The 21,133-nt window shown below is 48.3% G+C and overlaps 1 protein-coding gene across 8 annotated transcripts in view; it reads right to left on the reverse strand.

The window, feature by feature from the left end:
• Positions 1-21,133, reverse strand: part of SYCP1 (synaptonemal complex protein 1) — a 62,059-nt gene that overhangs the window by 26,638 nt on the left and 14,288 nt on the right. For all 8 annotated transcript variants that reach the window (XM_081194682.1, XM_081194687.1, XM_081194683.1 and 5 more), the window contains exons 11-14: positions 13,648-13,756; positions 12,008-12,102; positions 11,724-11,908; positions 9,335-9,402 (exon numbers count right to left, since the gene is read on the reverse strand). In XM_081194682.1, coding sequence (XP_081050808.1) covers positions 9,335-9,402; positions 11,724-11,908; positions 12,008-12,102; positions 13,648-13,756 — 457 coding nt within the window. The remainder of the gene's footprint in view (positions 1-9,334; positions 9,403-11,723; positions 11,909-12,007; positions 12,103-13,647; positions 13,757-21,133) is intronic.

Below are 21,133 nucleotides of genomic sequence, written 5' to 3' on the forward strand. Positions count from 1 at the left end.
TCCGTACTTAACCTGAAACTGTTCTTAACCTGAAGCACCACTTTAGCTAATGGGGCCTCCTGCTGCCGCCGTGCCGCCGGAGCACGATTTCTGTTGTCATCCTGAAGCAAAGTTCTTAACCTGAAGCACTATTTCTGGGTTAGCGGAATCTGTAACCTGAAGCGTATGTAACCTGAGGTACCACTGTAGAGCTCAACTACAACGCAACAGTAACAACTTTCTGTAACTATCCAATCACTGAGAGTCACTTTCAATACCTTATTTGCATATGTGGACCTGAGTGAAAACTATCTACAGTATCCCCCTGCTGGCCCAGGGTGAGAACTTCAGTACATAAAATATATCTGCTAACATGAATCTAAATCTACCTGAAAAAAAGATGATATCAATCTGCACAAAGAGGGTATAGACACCAATTTTTAGGGCCTCATTCCCCACCCCATCAATTTTGTTTGTGCCTCCAAGCCTGAAGTTCAGCTGTATTAGGCCCCTCTGAGGGCCAGTTTTCATCAGGACCACAATGTGCTGAGATGTTGTTACAGCCTGAGACTCTTAATCTCAGGCTCATGGGTTCTAGCCCCACATTGGGTGAAAGATTCCTGCATTGCAGGGGGTTGGACAAAAAGACACTTGTGGTCCCTTCCAACTCTACAAGTCTGTGATTCTGTGCCCTATCTCTCTCCTGCTTCCAGTCCTAGCAGATAAAAAATATTTTTTGTTTGTATTGTTTTATTGGTTTTGTTTGTTTGTTTAAGGTGTTATTTTGTTTTTAGGGGGAGGGTTCAGGGCTGCCGGGGAGTGGGCCCCAGCCCACAAAATGGCTGGGGCATGTTCCACAGGGGGGGATGCACTGGGACAACCGATCTCAGTGATCACGGGTAGGAGGAGGAGTTACGCTAAGACCAGACCATGTCATTACAGAGGAGGCAGGTTTAGTCGTTGTCTGAGGACTATCCCTGCCTCCGGGTCTGGTCCTGTCCGGATGGATACTAGAATCAGCAAGGGATACCCAAGTGACCTGAAGGTGCTGCTGTGCAATGCCAGGTCAATGATTCGTAAGACCACTGCCATCCATGACTTGATCATGGATGGAGGATTTGACCTGGCATGTGTAACAGAGACTTGGTTGGATGAAGCAGATGGGCCTGTCCTTGCCGCTGCTTGTCCACCAGGTTTCTCTTATGCACAGCAACCCAGGTCACGTGGGCGGGGAGGGGGGGTTGCAGTGATTTTTAGGAAGTCATTAGTTTGCACCAGGCGTCCTATTGGGAAGACCCAGTTTTCTGAGTGCATGTTCTGGAAGTTGGGCAATAGGGGCAGTACAGGATTCCTTTTGGTGTACCGACCTCCCCGCTGCACCAAGGATTCCCTGCCCGAGCTGCTTCAGGTCGTGGCGGATGTTCTCCTGGAGACACCTAGCCTGGTCGTCCTAGGGGATTTTAACATCCATGCCAACACGACCTTACAAGGGGCCGCTCGGGACTTCGTGGAAAGCATGGCCTCCATGGGGCTGTCCCTGAATAAGTCTGGCCCAACCCATAGCCGTGGACATGCCTTGGACCTGGTGTTTACCTCTATGGATGTTGGTGATCTGACACTAAGTAAAAGCGAAATGAAAGAAGTGCCATGGTCAGATCACTTCCTGGTGCAACTGGACTTCTCTGCGACCCATCCCCTCTGCAGGGAGGTGGGACCAATTCGGATGGTCCGCCCCCGCCACTTAATGGATCCAAATGGTTTCCAGAGAGTGGTAGGGGATGCTTTATCCCATGTTGATGGCCTTTCAGCCGATTCCCTGGTGGCCCGCTGGAATGTGGAGTTAACCAGTGTCGAGTTGCAGCTCGGCATCCAGGGAAAAATCAGTCTCACACCAAGATAGGTTCCGAAATATGGCTGCTCCTAGGGCTAATATGGCTGCTCCTAGGGCTAATGCAGCACAGCTTTTATTGTGTGAAATCAGAAAGATACAAAATACAAGCCAAGCAATTTGTTCTAGCCAGCAGATAAGAACATTCGCACTAGACCGTGCGAGCGATCAGGCTATGTTAGTTGACCAATCATGTAGGACAGCACGAGCTGTTCACGCGCTGTTCATGCTCCAAGGATGCTTCTAGCTATGAGATCACCCTGCAACAATAAGAACTTTGCTCATGCTCTCATGTACAAGCAATCATTTTCCCACATGTCCCCTTTTCTTGTTTATATTATTAGAGGAAAAGAGGGACCATTAGTCCAAATCGTACACTTCATTGCCTAAGCGTCTACACTTTGCAACATAAATTCCTCTTGTAACCCCTGTGGTGGGCCGTGGTCGGTACCACCATGCAGTGCATTGGGAAATCAAAGAGGGTATGCATTGAATGCAACAACACACCATAATGAAGCCAGCAATACATGCAATTACAATCAATAATATTTTCTTAACCATAATCCATTAGGCAACCAAGAAGACAACCACTCCCATGGATCAAAACCTTCAGGTGGATTCAAAGGATTATGAGCTATCATTTGTTCCATATAATCAATAGTAGCAGAGATATTGGCCGATTGATCGGTTATATACATACAGCAATGAGAATGAATTAAGGCATAAATTCCACCTTTAGAGGCAAAGATTACATTTAAAGCATAAAAAGTTTATAAAGCAACTTCTCTTATTTCTGACTTTTTTTGTTTTGTTTTTTTGTTGATTATTTTTAAAACAAAGATGATAGAATTAAAAACAAAGCTTCGGTCCAATCAGATTGAAGCAAATATGCAGATTTACTGCTCTTTCTCATCCAGTCGAACCAACCAAAAAAAATCTCTACACGCAGCCTGTTGTTCATAAGTCATGTAGGTTGTGACATTATTAACTGAGACTTTTGGCCTATCACTCATAGTGGTAACATTAAGAAAACAAGAAGATCCATTAATGTACTCATATGTCCAATTACAATATGGATAATGACCTAAAAATATACTATTATGATTAAAACGAAAACAATAAGGAGCTAATTCTACAAGCGATAGAAATACAGGAGGTAAACTTATGCGATTGTCCTTCATATTATTGCTAATCTTATATGAAGCATTTACTGGAATGCTAGAATACCATCACCAAAAAAAAAAGGTTCAAAGCTTTGAGAAGCTTTTTAAAATCATTTTTCTCAGCAGCTAAAAGGCACTAGCGAAGCATATTCCACTTGCTGTAACTAAAAAGATTGCAACAAGGTCGAGAACAGAGCCCATTGTCTTCGCAGGCCATGTTAAAGAACCATATTGCAACTTGCAACTTGCTTTCTGTCCGGGAACCATGCCAAAGCACAAGAATGAAACAACTGGAACACACTGAAATCCCCTCACCCCTCCCTTGCCAAGAGTCCACAATAGTTCCAAGACAGCCCTCTGTACATGCTCAGGGGAACACATCATAAGGCAGGACTCCTGAGGGAGGAGAAAAAAAAAATATGGGGGGTAAAATCCAAGTGATGCCAATAAGGATGAGAATGGTATATTAGTCCAATGGCCACTTCCGAGCAACCTGTGTGATATTTCGTGGCTCGATTATTGGCATGTAAAAACCATAATCCAGAAGAAATCACACAACCATTTCTGCAGATACAGGAGCCCATTTGCTGTAAATAAGTCTGATGTATTGCTCCTTGTACTGCTGAGCCAAAAATCCAAGCCCAATGAAGCGTGATGACACAGATGGGATGGTTGCTATTAGGAGGCAAAACCCAAGCGATGCCAGTCCAGCGAGGGCATCCTTCAAAGCCAGGCTCACTTCCCAAACAAGAGGCAGCAAAACTGTAATGATGTTTGGTGGTTGAAGTGGCTTCCCAGGGAAAAGGGGGGCCAATGCAGTAGGGATGAAGATGGCCTTTCAGCGTGCCAGGAAACACTGGAACAGCTGTGGAAGAGCCTCTTCCATTGCAGAGGTGACTGCTGGATCCTTATGTCCTTTAAGGGCAGAAAATAGTGGAGACAAAGTAGAGGTGGGCAGGTCCAAATAACTCTTTATCCGATTCAGCTGTCCAAGGATTTGTTGTAAATCCACCAATCTAAGATAACCAGGAAACTGTAGTTGAGGCGTAACTGGAATGGCTGCAGATGCTGTCAGCTTGTGTCCCAGGTACGTAATGGGTAAAGTCCGCTGGATTTTTTCTTTAGCCACTGTCAATCCAACAGGTTGTAGCCTTTGCAGGATTTTGGGACACGGCGGAGGACAAGGCCGTGGCTAGCAGGCCGTGGCTAGCAGTGCCCACTGACTGGCAGGCTTTAAGCATATCAGCAATGGCTATATTTGATGTTGTCATTAGAGGGCACAGTGCTTGCTTATGGTTCTCATTTACATTAGTGAACGCAAGCTGGCGTACAGTCAGTTCTTGTGCTGCCAGGTCCTGAACTTGCCGCTTGAAGGTATTATACAAGCGATCAACAAATTGTCCATAGGGCTTTGCAGGGTCCTGTCTGACGCTCCCCAATAGGCCATCGCGCTCATTCTTGTCATCAGGGACAGAGGCCAAAGCCTCTTGAGCGGCAGCAGTTGTAGTGGCCTCCCAATACTGAGGATGGAGAGTTAGCTGTTGGGCAGCAGTAAGAAAATTGCCTCCTCCCGTCAGCCCATCGAGAACATCAGTTTGAGTCAGCATGACGGGGGCTGGGGGTGGGGCGGCACCAGCAGCGGCAGCAGCCAAAGCAGCCTGATGATTAGCCAATGCAACATTATTAAGATTATTCCGAATCCCATCAACACGACGTTGGCAGGCCCAGTGCCAAGCTTGTATAAACAAAATCATTTGATGAGGCTGCATTACAGTGCGGGCCAACAGCTTAACATCCTCTGGTATCAAATTTTGTTGAAAAATAGTGCCAAACAAGCCCAGGGTGTAAGGAGATTGTAAACCATTGTCCTTGACAGAGGAATGCAGTTCCTTTATGAATCTCAAATCAAACTGTTCGTGCCGGGCTGGGCCTCCCCCTGGCGCGGCAGGAGCAATCACAGGGAAGAGATTAGGAGTTGCACAGTCAAAACCCAACAATGGGGCAGCGGCACGGAGAGATTCTTGGAGAGGAGTAGTAGAAGCGGTGCCAGAGGCCTTGGGTGCAGGAGGTGGAAGAGCGGGAGGTGCTGAATGCGAAGATTCTTGGAGAGGAGTAATAACGGGAGGTGCAGGAAGTGAAGAATGCGGAGAATGCAGGGGAGGGACGACAGGAGGAGCCGAAGGGAAAATGTCCGGCGGTTTAGGAGGTAGGTTTGAGGCAGGCAAAACAGGTACCGGGAGGGCGGGCGAAGAAGCTGTTGCAGCAGCCAGAAGAATGTTTGAAGGAGTTAAACACGACATAGCTTTGTAGACGTTACACCAGGCATGCAAAACCTTGACATCAATTTGTGGATGATTTTGAAAGAAGTGTCCAATTTTTTTCCAATCATCTAACCCCCAAGTTCCGTCCTGGGGGAACCAGGGACAGTGAGTGTCCAGGGCTTTTATAAGGGACTTAAGGTCAGCTTTCCGAACAGCAAGGTTGTTACTGGCCAAAAGGAATTTAAGGTCTTTAAGAAATTTTTTCTGTGGTGCAGAGAGAGACTTTCCCATGATTGCGAGAGTTGCAAAAAGAGCAGGGAGCACTTACCGAGGGATCCTTAGGAGGATGAGGGAGGCGCCTTTTTGCCCTGTCCGGGCGGAGATAAGTGCTGATAAGTCCGTAACGCAGTCCAGAATCACATTCACACGGGAGCTCTCACCAGGGATCCACTACGTGGATGAACGACGCGTCTGCAGCCCTTGCGGGGCGAGGTGAGAGCTGAACGTTGTAAAACAGCATGAAGTCCGAAAGAAATCACACGGGAGCACTCACCAGGGATCCACTACGTGGATGAACGACGTGTTGGTGAGTGCTGAATAATGAAAAACAACATGAAGTCCGAAGGCAGTCACACGGGAGCACTCACCAGGGATCCACTACGTGGATGAACGACGTGTTGGTGAGTGCTGAATAATGAAAAACAACGTGAAGTCCGAAGGCAGTCACACGGGGCACCAAATGTCGAGTTGCAGCTCGGCATCCAGGGAAAAATCAGTCTCACACCAAGATAGGTTCCGAAATATGGCTGCTCCTAGGGCTAATATGGCTGCTCCTAGGGCTAATGCAGCACAGCTTTTATTGTGTGAAATCAGAAAGATACAAAATACAAGCCAAGCAATTTGTTCTAGCCAGCAGATAAGAACATTCGCACTAGACCGTGCGAGCGATCAGGCTATGTTAGTTGACCAATCATGTAGGACAGCACGAGCTGTTCACGCGCTGTTCATGCTCCAAGGATGCTTCTAGCTATGAGATCACCCTGCAACAATAAGAACTTTGCTCATGCTCTCATGTACAAGCAATCATTTTCCCACAAGCTGCCCTGGACACAGATTTGACCTGTGCCTCCATGGACAGCTGTGAGTCCAAAATGACTCCCAGGCTGCGCACCTGGTCCTTCAGGGGCACAGTTACCCCATTCAGGACCAGGGAATCCTCCACACCTGCCCGCCTCCTGTCCCCCAAAAACAGTACTTCTGTCTTGTCAGGATTCAACCTCAATCTGTTAGCCGCCATCCATCCTCCAACCGCCTCCAGACACTCACACAGGACCTTCACCGCCTTCACTGGTTCTGATTTAAAAGAGAGGTAGAGCTGGGTGTCATCCGCATACTGATGAACACCCAGCCCAAACCTCCTGATGATCTCTCCCAGCGGCTTCATATAGATGTTAAAAAGCATGGGGGAGAGGACAGAACCCTGAGGCACCCCACAAGTGAGGGCCCAAGGGTCTGAACACTCATCCCCCACCACCACTTTCTGAACACGGCCCAGGAGGAAGGAGCGGAACCATTGTATAACAGTGCCCCCAGCTCCCAGCCCCTCAAGACGGTCCAGAAGGATGCTATGGTCGATGGTATCAAACGCCGCTGAGAGATCCAGCAGAACTAGGAAACAGCTCTCACCTTTGTCCCTAGCCCGCCGGAGATCATCAACCAGTGCGACCAAGGCAGTTTCAGTCCCATGATGAGGCCTGAATCCCGACTGGAAGGGATCCAAATGGTCCGCTTCTTCCAGGCGTGCCTGGAGTTGTTCAGCAACCACTCGCTCAATCACCTTGCCCAGGAATGGAAGATTTGAGACTGGGCGATAGTTGGCCATCGTGGCCGCATCTAAAGATGGTTTTTTAAGAAGCGGTTTAATAACCGCCTCTTTCAGCGGGTCTGGGAAGGCTCCCTCACGGAGGGAAGCATTCACCACCCCACGAAGCCCATCGCCCAGTCCTTCCCGGCTAGCTTTTATAAGCCAGGATGGGCAAGGATCCAGGAGACAGGTGGTTGGTTTCACTCGTCCAAGCAGCCTGTCCACATCCTCGGAGGTAACAGATTGAAATTGATCCCACTCAACTTGACTAGACAGAACTCTAGCACTCTCCCGCCCTGGCCCTGCTCCCACGGTGGAGTCTACTTCTTCCCGAATCTGGGCGATTTTATCTGCAAAAAACTTTGCAAAATCATTGCAGGAGAATATGTGGCCCGTACTGGGCCCCGATGTTGCAGGTGGTTCCGCTAAATTGTGAACCACCTGAAAAAGTCTCCTGCTGCTGTTTTCTGCAGATGCAATAGAGGCGGTGAAGAGGGGCAAGTCGCTATCGCCACTTGGTAGGCTCGACGTTGAGCTCTAACCTGTGTCCGGTCAGATTCGGAATGAGTTATCCGCCACCGGCGCTCTAGCCGTCTCAACGATTGTTTCATTGCCCTCAGATCCGTGGAAAACCACGGGGCTGTCCGGGCTCCATGCAATCGGAGAGGGCGCTTCGGAGCCAAACAGTCAATAGCCCTGGTTGCTCGATTATTGGCATGTAAAGTGTCTGGAGGCGGTTGGAGGATGGATGGCGGCTAACAGATTGAGGTTGAATCCTGACAAGACAGAAGTACTGTTTTTGGGGGACAGGAGGCGGGCAGGTGTGGAGGATTCCCTGGTCCTGAATGGGGTAACTGTGCCCCTGAAGGACCAGGTGCGCAGCCTGGGAGTCATTTTGGACTCACAGCTGTCCATGGAGGCACAGGTCAAATCTGTGTCCAGGGCAGCTGTTTACCAGCTCCATCTGGTACGTAGGCTGAGACTCTATCTGCCTGCGGACTGTCTCGCCAGAGTGGTGCATGCTCTGGTTATCTCCCGCTTGGACTACTGCAATGCGCTCTACGTGGGGCTACCTTTGAAGGTGACGCGGAAACTACAACTAATCCAGAATGCGGCAGCTAGACTGGTGACTGGGAGCGGCCGCCGAGACCATATAACACCGGTCTTGAAAGACCTGCATTGGCTCCCAGTACGTTTCCGAGCACAATTCAAAGTGTTGGTGCTGACCTTTAAAGCCCTAAACGGCCTCGGTCCAGTATACCTGAAGGAGCGTCTCCACCCCCATCAGTCTGCCCGGACGCTGAGGTCCAGCGCCGAGGGCCTTCTGGCGGTTCCCTCACTGCGAGAAGCAAAGCTACAGGGAACCAGGCAGAGGGCCTTCTCGGTAGTGGCGCCCGCCCTGTGGAACACCCTTCCAGCAGATGTCAAAGCGATAAACAACTATCTGACATTCAGGAGACATCTTAAGGCAGCCCTGTTTAGGGAAGTTTTTAACGTGTGACATTTTACTGTATTTTTGGTTTTTATGGAAGCCGCCCAGAGTGGCTGGGGAGGCCCAGCCAGATGGGCGGGGTATAAATAATAAATTATTATTATTATTATTATTATTATTATTATTATTATTATTATTATTATTATTATTATAACAAAGACTTCCCTCCTAGAGCTAATAGGAAGTGTGTGAGTGGATTTTTCAATGAGGCATGGTGGGGGAGGAAAGAATTAAACCTCCCCTCCCTGCATGCTGAAATCAAGGCAAAAATCAGTTCCCCAGAACCATCTATTTACTCCCCTCCGACCCCAACCAATGTGGTTACCAATGCTGCATTTAGCATCATGTTTGGCCCCCAACACAGAGCCACTGATACTCAAAAATGAAAGACAGAATTACTCAATTTCCCTGGAAAGAAATCACTGTGTATTGAAAAGAGAGAATATTAAAACTTCCTACCTAAGAGAAAGAGAAGGATTAGCAGAAAAAAAATTGAGAACCATCATTGTTGATTCTAAACAACTGGCTCCTTCTTTCTTGCCTAACAAAGGAAACAATAACTGCTACACTACTGAATTACCATACTGAACACAGGACTTAGATGAATATTCATATAATAGAACTATCACTGCTAATAATAATAATTAGTTAAAAAAACAACACAGTACCTCTATTTCCTCAACATACCTAATTCAGCTGATTTCTTTTGGAGTTCCAAAACCAATATATCTGAATCATCCCTGAGTTCCTTCTGTCTATTAAATTCATTGAAAACATTCAGTGTATGATTTAATAAGAAATAAAAAATTGATTAAATCAGCAAATCATATAGCGATGAACTTGGGAGAGAAACATATTTGTATAACTGTTAAGAGACATATATTTACTGCTTGAAATGCCTATTAATGGTAGAAATTGTCACAGCTAAAAATTGGCTGCTGTTTCTTTAATGCTAGAAGAACTGCCGTAAGTAAGCATGAGTCAGTGGCCTACAATGACTTATGCAACCTTTCACCTAATTGTACCTGTATATATAGAGTGGTCAATGTTAGTGTTTGGTGTGGGTTGGTTGGATGGTAGAAAGCTGGTTGCGTTTGGTGTGTGTAAAAGCTGTCGGTCGTGGTTGGAGAAGAAGACTTTTTAAGAATAAAAGCAGCAATACTCTGCAAGAATACTCTTTCTCAAAGACTCTTTTGTGCCAACTAAGGTACGAGGACTAGGCAAAGGAGTAAAAAGGAGGTCAGAACCTTTTCTTTTTCAAACACTGACAGAAATGTCTATAGAAACATGGCTGTAAAGATGCATTAAACCTGAGTGGCAGGTTGAGTAACAGACCTAACTTTTCTTTCCCATCCTCAGCTGACTTTGCCCCATCTTTCGTTTCTCTTGGTCAACAAACAAACAGAAAAGTAAGGATCTTTTAAATAATTTTATAAAAACAAAATATATCATTGGAATTCCTTAAATAGTATTACTATGTGTGAAGTTTTTGGTTTTGGGACTTGGGACTTTGACACAATAAATGGCTCCAGAAAAGGTGAGGACCCTGGGCAGTTCCCAGTAACCCTGCTGACTGAGCTTTACAACAAAGAGTTGAGATTTTGTGAAGACTTGTGTAGGCAAACAAAGCTTATTTTGCAGTTGGCCTTGACCTCTTGAAGAGCTGGGTGTGCTGATTTAAAGGACCCTTGTCAGATTCTACAGGCACTTACTTCTACACTTGTACACAGAGAAAATAACATCTTGAAGCAAATTAAACTGGATAAATGGAGTTGCAAAGGTTAACTGGTTCCAGTCACTGTATCACTTCCTTGATCAAATTAGCAGATCCCCCACTCTTACCACATTTAGTTTAAAAAAAATTTGGAAGTTAGTCATGGATCTCCCAGCACACTGTGCTTTGGCCATAATGCAGAGTTTCCCCAACTTGGGTGTCCAGATGTTTTTGGACTTCAATAACCATCATCCCTGATCACTGGTCCTGCTAGCTAGGGATGATGGAAGCTGTAGTTAAACAACAGCTGCAGACGCAAGATTGGGAAACCATGTTCTAAAGTAATACGTTAAATCCAGTCAAATATCATATTTTTCCATTTCCATATCCTCAACTATAATACATACTACATGTATACAAGTTATATACAAATGGATGTTCCATGCACACTTCCTCCCCCTGATCCCATTCTGGGTTTGTTTTTAAACAGATGATATAGTGGGAGCTGATCAGGATGAGTACCACAATGCATGGAGAGAGGGGGTTAACCTTTTGCTTCATGAAATTGTCCTAAGAACAATCCCCTGCAAAAAAATTCAAAAACAGCAATTTTTTCAGTTTTGTAAAGTCATGAGTAACAATGAGTGGATATCAACTGCAAATATATTAGGCCAACTTGGCAGTTAATCTTTTTAACTTTGTTTACTAAACAGAAGTAAAATAAATATGCTAAATTAGATCACTCTCTATGAGTCTAGGGCAATGGTTCCCAATTAGCTAAGTACTGTGGACTTAAGCCCCTACTTTTGAAAATTTTGATATTTCTATGGTAGCTTTATGTGAATGTTGCTATGGACCCCCTGAGGTCCACAGACCACCATTTGGGACCCATTGGTCTAGGGCATTAGCAAATTTTCCAGTGCATATTACCCCAAGAAAAATACCCAATTTTTTTTGGAAAACCCGCCTCATTAGTCACACCAAAGCTATTATTCACCCTTATGAGGGAAACTGCTAGGTTTCCCCTCCCATGTTCCATAATCCGGATTGTGATCCCCACCTCCCATGCATGCTTGCTATTTAAAGAAGAAACACAAACCATGGGGATACTGTTTCTACGTAACATGTACTTTAACCCTTAGAGAACAAATAATCATATCTGAAAGCTATTTGGGAATGGGGAGTATTTATTTTGTCCTGACTATATACCTGAACAAATACTCCTTTTCAAAGAGGGTTTCATATGTAAAGACAAAGCTTGTAATTACGGTACCGTAAGTGACAGATTCTCAGTGTTCTTGTCATTCTGTAAAACCCTGTTATCACCAATAGTGCTATTCTTTCTTATATATGCATTTTTACCTCATTTCTTCTTTTTCTAGCAGTTCCTTCAAACTGGAAATTTTAGCCTGGAGATCATCAATAACTGATGCACTTGTTCCTTTAAATTCTTTAAATTCTTCTATTGTTGCTTCCTTTTGTTCAGTTACTTGAATTAATGTTTTTACTGCAGTTTGCAACTCAGTTTCTAAACCCTTACAAGTATTCTAAACAGAATAAAGAATATATATTGAAATTAAGATACAATTCAGAAAATTTTCACTTTTATTCTGTATTATTGTACAAAAAATATTGCAAGTCCATACCTCTGCCTTTTCCAAAGAACTTTTAGTTTCTTCCAGTTCAGTCAATAAGTCATTTTGTTTAGTCTGTGCTTTTTTTAACGCTTCATCATGTTGTTCTAAATTTAAAAGTAAAAGACAACACATTTTCAGACGTTTCTGAGGTTTGGGGCAATCACGGTAGGTAGATCTCAGTTGTGTGAAAAAACCTGCCTGGCAGGAAGAGCAAACTCAGGCTCCTGTTTGGAATTGCTTTGACTCACATTCCATGTGCTCGGATCTTCCCTGGGCAGGATTTCAGGGGTCACACACACACACACTCCAGTCCCAGATCCTTCGGCATATCCATGCTTTATGTCTATCTATCTGTCAGGGACTCACCCTGACTTTGTGTATTATATTTGTTTAATTAAAAAATTAAGCTATTAATCCCATGGACTGCAAGAAGATCCAACCTATTCATTCTGAAGGAAATCAGCCCTGAGTGCTCACTGGAAGGACAGATCCTGAAGCTGAGACTCCAGTAATTTGGCCACCTCATGAGAAGAGAAGACTCCCTGGAAAAGACCCTGATGTTGGGAAAGATGGAGGACACAAGGAGAAGGGGACGACAGAGGACGAGATGGTTGGACAGTGTTCTTGAAGCTACCAGCATGAGTTTGACCAAACTGCAGGAGGAAGTGGAGGACAGAAGTGCCTGGTGTGCTCTGGTGCATGGGGTCACGAAGAGTCGGACACGACTAAACAACAACAAAATGTGAATATAATCATTGTGTTCATTAAATAATATTAACAATATTCCAAACACTTTACTTAGTGATATGGAAATTTAATTCAGTTTGTGGCCTGTGGGTTCTGTGTCGAAGTCTTTTGGAGCCCACTTGGTCTATGAGGTTGGACTGCTCTGATCTAGACTGTACAGTATAGGTCAGTGTGAGCATATTTAAGGGAGTGTACATTAAAAGTCACCCATAGGTGGCACTGCATGCCAGTGAGGCTTTACCAAATGACATCTCAACAAATTGTTGCCATGCAGGTGGAGGTAAAGGTACCTTCTACCATTTCTGGTGGGAAACCCAAGGATCTGTAAGTTTTATCCATAAAGAAATGTCTAAAATCTATAAAACTGATGTCTCCTGAACTTGCTTTGTTGAATTTATGGGATAGACTTTATAACTTTTTGTAAACTACTTTGAGGTTTCTCCAATCAAGCGGTATATACCGTACATTTCATGAAATTAAATAAATAATAAATAACTGAAGGATTTAGTAACATGGATGCTAGCTGCAGCTACTATTTCAAGGACACAAAAATGGAAAGATTTAAAGAACTTGTAAATCAAACTCTGGTAAGAACATGTGGACAATAGCCATTTCATTTCATTTGCAAATACTACAGGTCCCAATGCACAAATTTGTCTGTCTGCATCAATGAGAGAAATTTGGGTAGCTTATACAATCTCTGTATCAATATCACTGGTATATCAAAGATGGTAATTATCTGTATAATCATCAGTTTACAACATTTGCAATTTTTTGTTTGTTATTAGTGTTTATAAATGAAATCTTTTTTAAAAAAAATATCTGAGGGCAACCAGTTGGTTCAGTATGCTGTACCACTACTTCTAATAATGCTATTTGAATAAAATTATAAAAATGCTTACTTTTTATTTCGTTTAACTCAGCAATGAACTCTCTTGATTCTTGTAACTGTAGGTTTATGTATTTCATTTTATTATCTTTTTCACCATTTTGCACTGCCAAGTCTGACACCTAATAAAAAGAATAATTTATGCACATAAATAGCCATGCTTGCCATTTCAGTTTCACATTTCTGTTATGCACATGTGTCAGAGCTGCTTCAAGATCCTAGCTCACAGAGGATCACGCTAGCCAGCGGTCATTAAGTAAAAATCTTTATTGAGTTACAGTTTCCATTCTCAAGCTGCTGCGTGCAACTCTACGTCTAATGGCTAGATCGGCGAAGCTCCGTCTGAGTCTCCGCCCCTTGTGCACCAACTTAATATCCTAGCCCTGCTCCACCTTTTCCGCCTGACTGTTCTCCTCTGGGTCCCTCTGCCCCCCGGGGTCTCTTCCTTCCGGGATTCTTCTGACGCCAACCCCCCGGAACTCCCTGTCTCCTTGCGCCGGGCTTTAGGACCTGGCTCCCTTTCCTGGCTGCCTACTGCGTCACTTTCCTGTGCATTTGAACTTGGCGCGCGCGCCCAACCTTCCACTTTCCGTCTGACCGTTTCTTCGCTCCCCGATGGAGGTGTGGCCACTCCTGACTCGTGCCCTCCCCCCTGTTGCGAGCTGCCAGCGCTTGATCTCTGGCGCTCTTCCTCTTCCCTGCTCTCTGGCTGTGACGCTGGTCCCGATTTCCAACTGCTCTCCTCTGAGTCCCCTCTGGCTCTATCTTCCTGGGGTGTCCCCCTAGGCTCCCCCCTTGCCCTGGCCACTGGTGCTCCTTTCTGTGAATCTTCTGATTCACTGGAAAGACTCGGAGATCTCGGGTCGTCGTCATCACTCATCTTTTCTTCTGCCTCCTCCCCCTCGCTCTCTGTTTCCTCCCTTGCCCTTGCCTCTGCTCCTGAACCCCTGACATCCATCCCCCCCTCGAAGCCCCCCATTCCCCCCTCCCCTCCTTCCGGTGCGGGAACTGGGTGCTGCTGTGTCAGAGGGACGAACGTCGGATACAGTTCGCTTCCCGTGGCGGGCCTCCATCTGAAGTGTCCCGGTTCTTCCTCCCTGCTCTCGTCAACGACGGTCACCTCCGCTTCCATCTCTGTGCCGCCGTGCTCGAAACCAGGGTCGTCCCCGAAAACGTCCATGTCCGTCTCTCCCTCACTTCCTCCTGGCGGCGTTGCTCGTCCTGGACCTTCCTGCCACTTCCTGCGCCACTGCTCCTCTGGTCTATCGTCCCACCAATACGAGGGTTCTGAGGCAGATCCCGAGGGTGACCCCTCCGGGGAACGGGCGTCTCGTATCGGGTCCTCGTCCAAGTCGAACCCCCGGAACGTGCTGGCAGAAAGCGTGGGCGTGAAAAGCCAGTCGTCGAAAAAGTCTGCTGGCATTGGTCTATGTGGGAAGAGGGCATGAAACTCGTCTTTGAGCAGAGGTTCGTCCAAGGCGTAGCCCGGCACCCAGCTATTCGCACTGGCCGGGGTGCCCTCCTTGGCGAGAAGGTATTCTACCCCTTCTTCCCCCCATCTGGAGTCCAAAATCTCCGTGACTTCGTTGATGCGTTCCTCCCGTGCCACTCCCGCGTGCCCGGTTCCTTCTCTGAGCTGACTCGGTGCCGTTCCGGGTTCCTGAAACCTGTGCGGTGCCTTGTAGGGAGTGAGCACCGATCTGTGGAACACCGGATGCATTCTGGAACCCTCCGGAAGCGCCAGCCTGAAAGCCACCGGGTTGACCTGCTCTTCGACTTGGTAGGGCCCCAGTTGCTTATGCCCCAGCTTCTTCTTGGCCAACGACCTGGCCGGCACTGCGTGGGCTGCTAACCAGACCCAGTCTCCCACATGGATCTCTTCGCCAACCCTTCTGTGTTTGTCCGCTTGCACCTTGTATGCATGTTTGGCCAGCTCCAGGTGCCGCCGCAGCTGATCGTGGACCTCCTGCAACTCCGACGCGAACGCATCTGCTGTCTGCGGCTCCCCCTCCCCCATCCTTTCCAGTCCCGGGAAGGTTCTGGGGTGCCTCCCGTTGTTGGCGAAGAACGGCGTGATCCCCGTGGACACGTGCTTCGTGTTGTTGTAGGCAAACTCGGCGAGCGGCAGGTAATCCACCCACGTCGCAGGCTGTTGATTCGCATAACATCTCAGGTACTGCTGCATGATGGCATTGACCCGCTCCGCCTGCCCGTTGGTCTGCGGGTGTCTCGCCGACGCCAGGTTGATCTTGACGTTCAGGAAGCCCATCAGCTTCTGCCAGAAATTCGAGATGAACTGTCGCCCCCGGTCGGACAGAATAGACCGTGGCAGACCGTGAACCTTGAACACGTGGTCTATGAACAGTTTGGCGGTTTGCTCCGCCGTGGCCACCTTGGCACACGGAATGAAATGTGCCATCTTGGAGAACAAGTCCACCACCACCAGCACGGCCGTCTTTCCCCTCGAGCTGGGCAGATCCGTGACAAAGTCCAGGGCCACTCTCTCCCATGGTTCGACCGGAGTTTGCAGCGGTTCCAACAGTCCGGCCGGCGGTTTGTGCACCGGTTTGGCCCTCTGGCAGGTGTCACACCTCGCCACGTAGTCCGCGACCTCCCCTCTCATTCCGGGCCACCAGAAGTCCCTGGCGACTAATTCCACCGTCTTCTCCTTGCCAAAGTGCCCGGCAGTGGGCGCGTCATGCAGCTGCTGCAGTACCTTGGCGCGAAGTTCGTCTCCCGGCACGTAGATGGCCCCTTTACGAATGAGCAATCCATCTCTCAGCTGGAACTCGTCGGTCGCTGCCGTGCCCCTGTGCACCTCTGCCATCTTTGCTTGCGCGAAGGAGTCATCCTGCAACGCTCGTCGCACCACCTCCAGGTCCACTGTTGCCGCAGCGCACGCCCACACTGTTGGTGCGAAGATGTGCATGGCGGCCGCTGGCTTGGCGTCCTCCAGATATTGTGGCTTACGAGAGAGAGCGTCCGCCATGATGTTGGTGTCCCCCGGGACATACTCTATTCGGAAGTTGAAGTTCGCAAAGAACTCAGCCCAACGTATCTGCCTTTGGTTCAGGAACTGTGCCGTGCGCCAGTGCTCCAGATTCTTGTGGTCCGTGCAGACCTGCACCGTGTGCTTGGCGCCGATCAGGAAGTGCCTCCAGGCTTTGAACGCTGCATGAATGGCCAGCAACTCCCTGTCCCAGATGGTGTAGTTCTGTTCGGACTTGCTGAGCTTCCTGGAGTAAAACGCTCCCGGCCGCCAAACCCCCTGCGGGTCTTTCTGCAGCAGGACTGCTCCCACGGCTCTGTCCGAGGCGTCTGTCTCCACCCTCATCGGCCTGCTGGGGTCGACATGCAGCAGCTGCTCTTCCGACGCGAAGAGACGCTTGAGTGCCTGAAAGGACTGCTCCGCCTGCTCTGTCCAGATGAACTTCTTTTTCTTGGAGCTAAGCGTGTCCGTGATGGCCGCTGTCTGCATAGCGAAGCCTTTGATAAACTTGCGATAGAAGTTCGCGAAGCCGACAAACCGTTGGACCTCCTTCCGGTTGCGTGGGCTCTTCCAGTCCAACACCGCTCGAACCTTGGCGCTGTCCATGGCGAGCCCCTTGTCAGACAACTTGTAGCCCAGAAAATCCACCTCCGTCACGTCGAATTGGCACTTCTCCAGCTTGGCGTAGAGCCTATGCTGCTGTAGCCTGCTTAGCACTTCTTTGACGTGTCTGTCATGCTCCTGCTGCGATTCCGAAAAGATCAGGATGTCATCTAAGAAACAGACGCACGTCTTGTAGAGGAGCCCCGCCAACACGTGATGCATGAACGCTTGAAAAACGTGGGAGCCATTTCGCAATCCAAAAGGCATAACTCTATATTCGTAGGTGCCCAGAGGCGTGAACATGGCTGTCTTCCACTCATCTCCTTCCCGCATGCGAATGAGGTTGTACGCCCCTCGCAGGTCTAACTTGGTGAACACGCTGCCCTTCCGTACCTTTGCGAGGAGGTCGTCGATTCGGGGCATGGGGAAGTCCGATGGCTTGGTCACACTGTTTAAGATGCGATAGTCCACCACAAGTCTTTTTTGGGGCGTGTCCTGCTTCTTAACAAAGAATACAGGACTGCCCCCCGCTGCCTTGGACTCCCGGATGAAACCGCGCTCCAAATTATGATCTATGAACTCTTTGAGTTCCTGCAGTTCGTCCTCAGACATGGAATACAGCTTCCCTTTGGGCAGCGCCGCCCCCGGCAGCAGGTCAATTTTGCAGTCATATGGTCTGTGGGGGGGTAGCCTGTCTGCCTCCTTCTCGCAGAAAACCTCCAAAAATTCTGCGTACTTGTGGGGAATCGCTTGCAGCGTGCCTAGCAGCAGCTGTGACTCCTCTTCCTCTCCTTCCTGCCGGGGAACGATGCAGTGTTCAGCACAAAAGGAAGAGCCGAAGGTCAGCTGCCTCTGGTACCAAGCCAGCGTTGGGCTGTGCTTGTCCAGCCAACTCATGCCCAATACAATGGGCGTGTCCGATAGTTGAGTGACGTTGAAGCTGATGATTTCCCTGTGATTCCCAAGGCGCATCACCATTGGTGGCGTCTGCTTCACCACTTGCCCCCCTAGCAGCTCTCTGCCATCCACCGTGACCACCTGCAGGGGCAGCGTGGCCGGCAGCAACTGTATAGCATGCCGGTCTACAAAGTCCTGCCCTATAAAGTCCGCATTGCTTCCCGAGTCAATGGTGAGCGGCACGTCCATGGTGATTCCATTGGGCAGCTGGAGCGATGCGGTGAGCCTCACTACTGGTTTGGGCGGGAGGGGGTCCATGGGCTGTGAAATCTCCGGGGACTTCTTCACTGACACGTCTGGCTGGGCCCCAGTGCCTCTTCCTCCAGCCAGACATCGTCGTTTCCCTGCTGTGGTCCTCCTTGTTGCGTTGCTGCAGTTACCATTGCTGAGGCTGCAGTGTGCTTGTGGAGCCTCCGGGGACACTCTTTCGCCATATGCCCTGGATCCTCGCAGATGTAACACTTCCTGTTCCCTCTAGGAGGCTTCGCCTTCACTGTTGTCGGTGCTAGGGCTCTGGCTGCTGACTGAGCCCTTGCACTTCCAACCTCCATAGGTTCCACCCCTCCTCCTGGCGGAGGCGTGGATTGCGCACGCGCTGCTTCTCTGGGAAGGAAGGAGGAGCCCCTGGCTGGTTCGCGCCCTCCACGCCCTTCTTCCCTGCTCCACGGACGTTCTTCCAGCCGCACCCCCACGGCTAGCGCCCTCTGAACGATCTCCTGCGTGGTCCGGGGTCTCTCCCCCCTGGCAATTTCATCTTTAACAGAGCCGTGCAATCCCTCCCAAAACAGGTCTCTTACAGGAGCCGAATCCCTGTCCCATTCCAGAGCACTGACCAAAGCGAAAAAGCGGGCATGATACTGCCTTACGCTGGCCCTCCCTTGTTTCAGTCCATGTATCTGTTGCCGAGCAAGATCCACGTCAATGCTTGATAAAAAACACCCATCCATCGCTTTAATAAAGGCATCCGCATTTTGGAGCGCCGGATCCTTATCCCTCCACAAATTGCGCAGCCATGCTTTAGCTTCCCCATGCAAATGGGACATGATGAACCCCACTTTCTCTTGCTCATCTCTAAAGTCTTTTTTCAGCAGTTCCAGTGCGCACATTACATCTGCTCTAAAGTTGGGGTACTGCTGCAGGTTCCCATCGAAGTGAGAGACCAGACCGCCTGTTCGTCTCGCCAACCCAATTCCCTCCTGTTTGGGTGTCAGTTGCCCTTGCTTCGTAAGCATGTCCAACCTGACCTGGAGATCCCTGCAGGCGGCAGCTGCCTCCTCCTCTCTCTTCCTGGATGCGAGAGCCTCGGCATTCAGTTGTGACACTGCTTTTCTGAGTTCCTCTATCTGCTGCTCAGCCGTCATGTTGTCTGCCGTTCGTGAGCTAGCTAGCAGGCACCTGCTTCTCTCCTCTCCTCGAGGCTGTAGATGCCCACAATAAGGGGACGGAGCTTACTGTCAGAGCTGCTTCAAGATCCTAGCTCACAGAGGATCACGCTAGCCAGCGGTCATTAAGTAAAAGTCTTTATTGAGTTACAGTTTCCATTCTCAAGCTGCTGCGTGCAACTCTACGTCTAATGGCTAGATCGGCGAAGCTCCGTCTGAGTCTCCGCCCCTTGTGCACCAACTTAATATCCTAGCCCTGCTCCACCTTTTCCGCCTGACTGTTCTCCTCTGGGCCCCTCTGCCCCCCGGGGTCTCTTCCTTCCGGGATTCTTCTGACGCCGACCCCCCGGAACTCCCTGTCTCCTTGCGCCGGGCTTTAGGACCTGGCTCCCTTTCCTGGCTGCCTACTGCGTCACTTTCCTGTGCATTTGAACTTGGCGCGCGCGCCCAACCTTCCACTTTCCGTCTGACCGTTTCTTCGCTCCCCGATGGAGGTGTGGCCACTCCTGACTCGTGCCCTCCCCCCTGTTGCGAGCTGCCAGCGCTTGATCTCTGGCGCTCTTCCTCTTCCCTGCTCTCTGGCTGTGACGCTGGTCCCGATTTCCAACTGCTCTCCTCTGAGTCCCCTCTGGCTCTATCTTCCTGGGGTGTCCCCCTAGGCTCCCCCCTTGCCCTGGCCACTGGTGCTCCTTTCTGTGAATCTTCTGATTCACTGGAAAGACTCGGAGATCTCGGGTCGTCGTCATCACTCATCTTTTCTTCTGCCTCCTCCCCCTCGCTCTCTGTTTCCTCCCTTGCCCTTGCCTCTGCTCCTGAACCCCTGACAACATGGTTTAATATTTGCCTTTTTAGATATATAAACCATTATCAGTTACAGGAGATATGAGAAAGATCATCCTACAACATAATCTTACATTGCTGCATTCAGACAAAAGACTAAACCATGATTTAGAATTATGAATTTCATATTGGGCTTGCATGCTCCTCCTCCTGCACAGCCATGAAGAGATCAGAAGCTTCCACTTCTGTTTTAGATCAATCACAATTTAGCATTTATTTCAAACTCTAAGCTGTGTTTAATGTTAATCATGATTACTGGTATTTGAAGCAAGCTAGTCTCATAAGTTATCGTCTGAAATCAGTTTGTTGCAACTAACCATAGTTAAAATTAGCTGCAGTTCAGATTCAAGGCATTACACAGCCACCATGACTAACAATCACTGATAGCCTTTTCCTCCATGCATTGGTCTAATCATTTTATAAAGTCATCCAAGCTGGTGATCATTATTGAATCTTGTGCCAGTGCAGTCCATAGTTTAACTATATACTATGTGAAGAAGTGAATCCTTTTGCTGTTCTGAATCTTCTAACATTCATTGAATGACTCCAGATTCTAGTGTTATGAGAGCTGGAGAAAAATGTCTCTCTATACATTTTTACCACCATGCAAAATTTTACATGCCTTTATCAATAATTAACCACAGTGTTGTGTCATCTTAACTGGGATCTGTGGTTTGTTTAAACCAGTGATGGCTAACACCCCGTTCAGAGGTCTAATCTGGCTCCCA

The sequence above is a fragment of the Podarcis bocagei genome (genome assembly GCF_964188305.1).
Source record: "Podarcis bocagei genome assembly, chromosome: 5".
In the NCBI taxonomy this organism is placed as follows: Eukaryota; Metazoa; Chordata; class Lepidosauria; order Squamata; family Lacertidae; genus Podarcis; species Podarcis bocagei.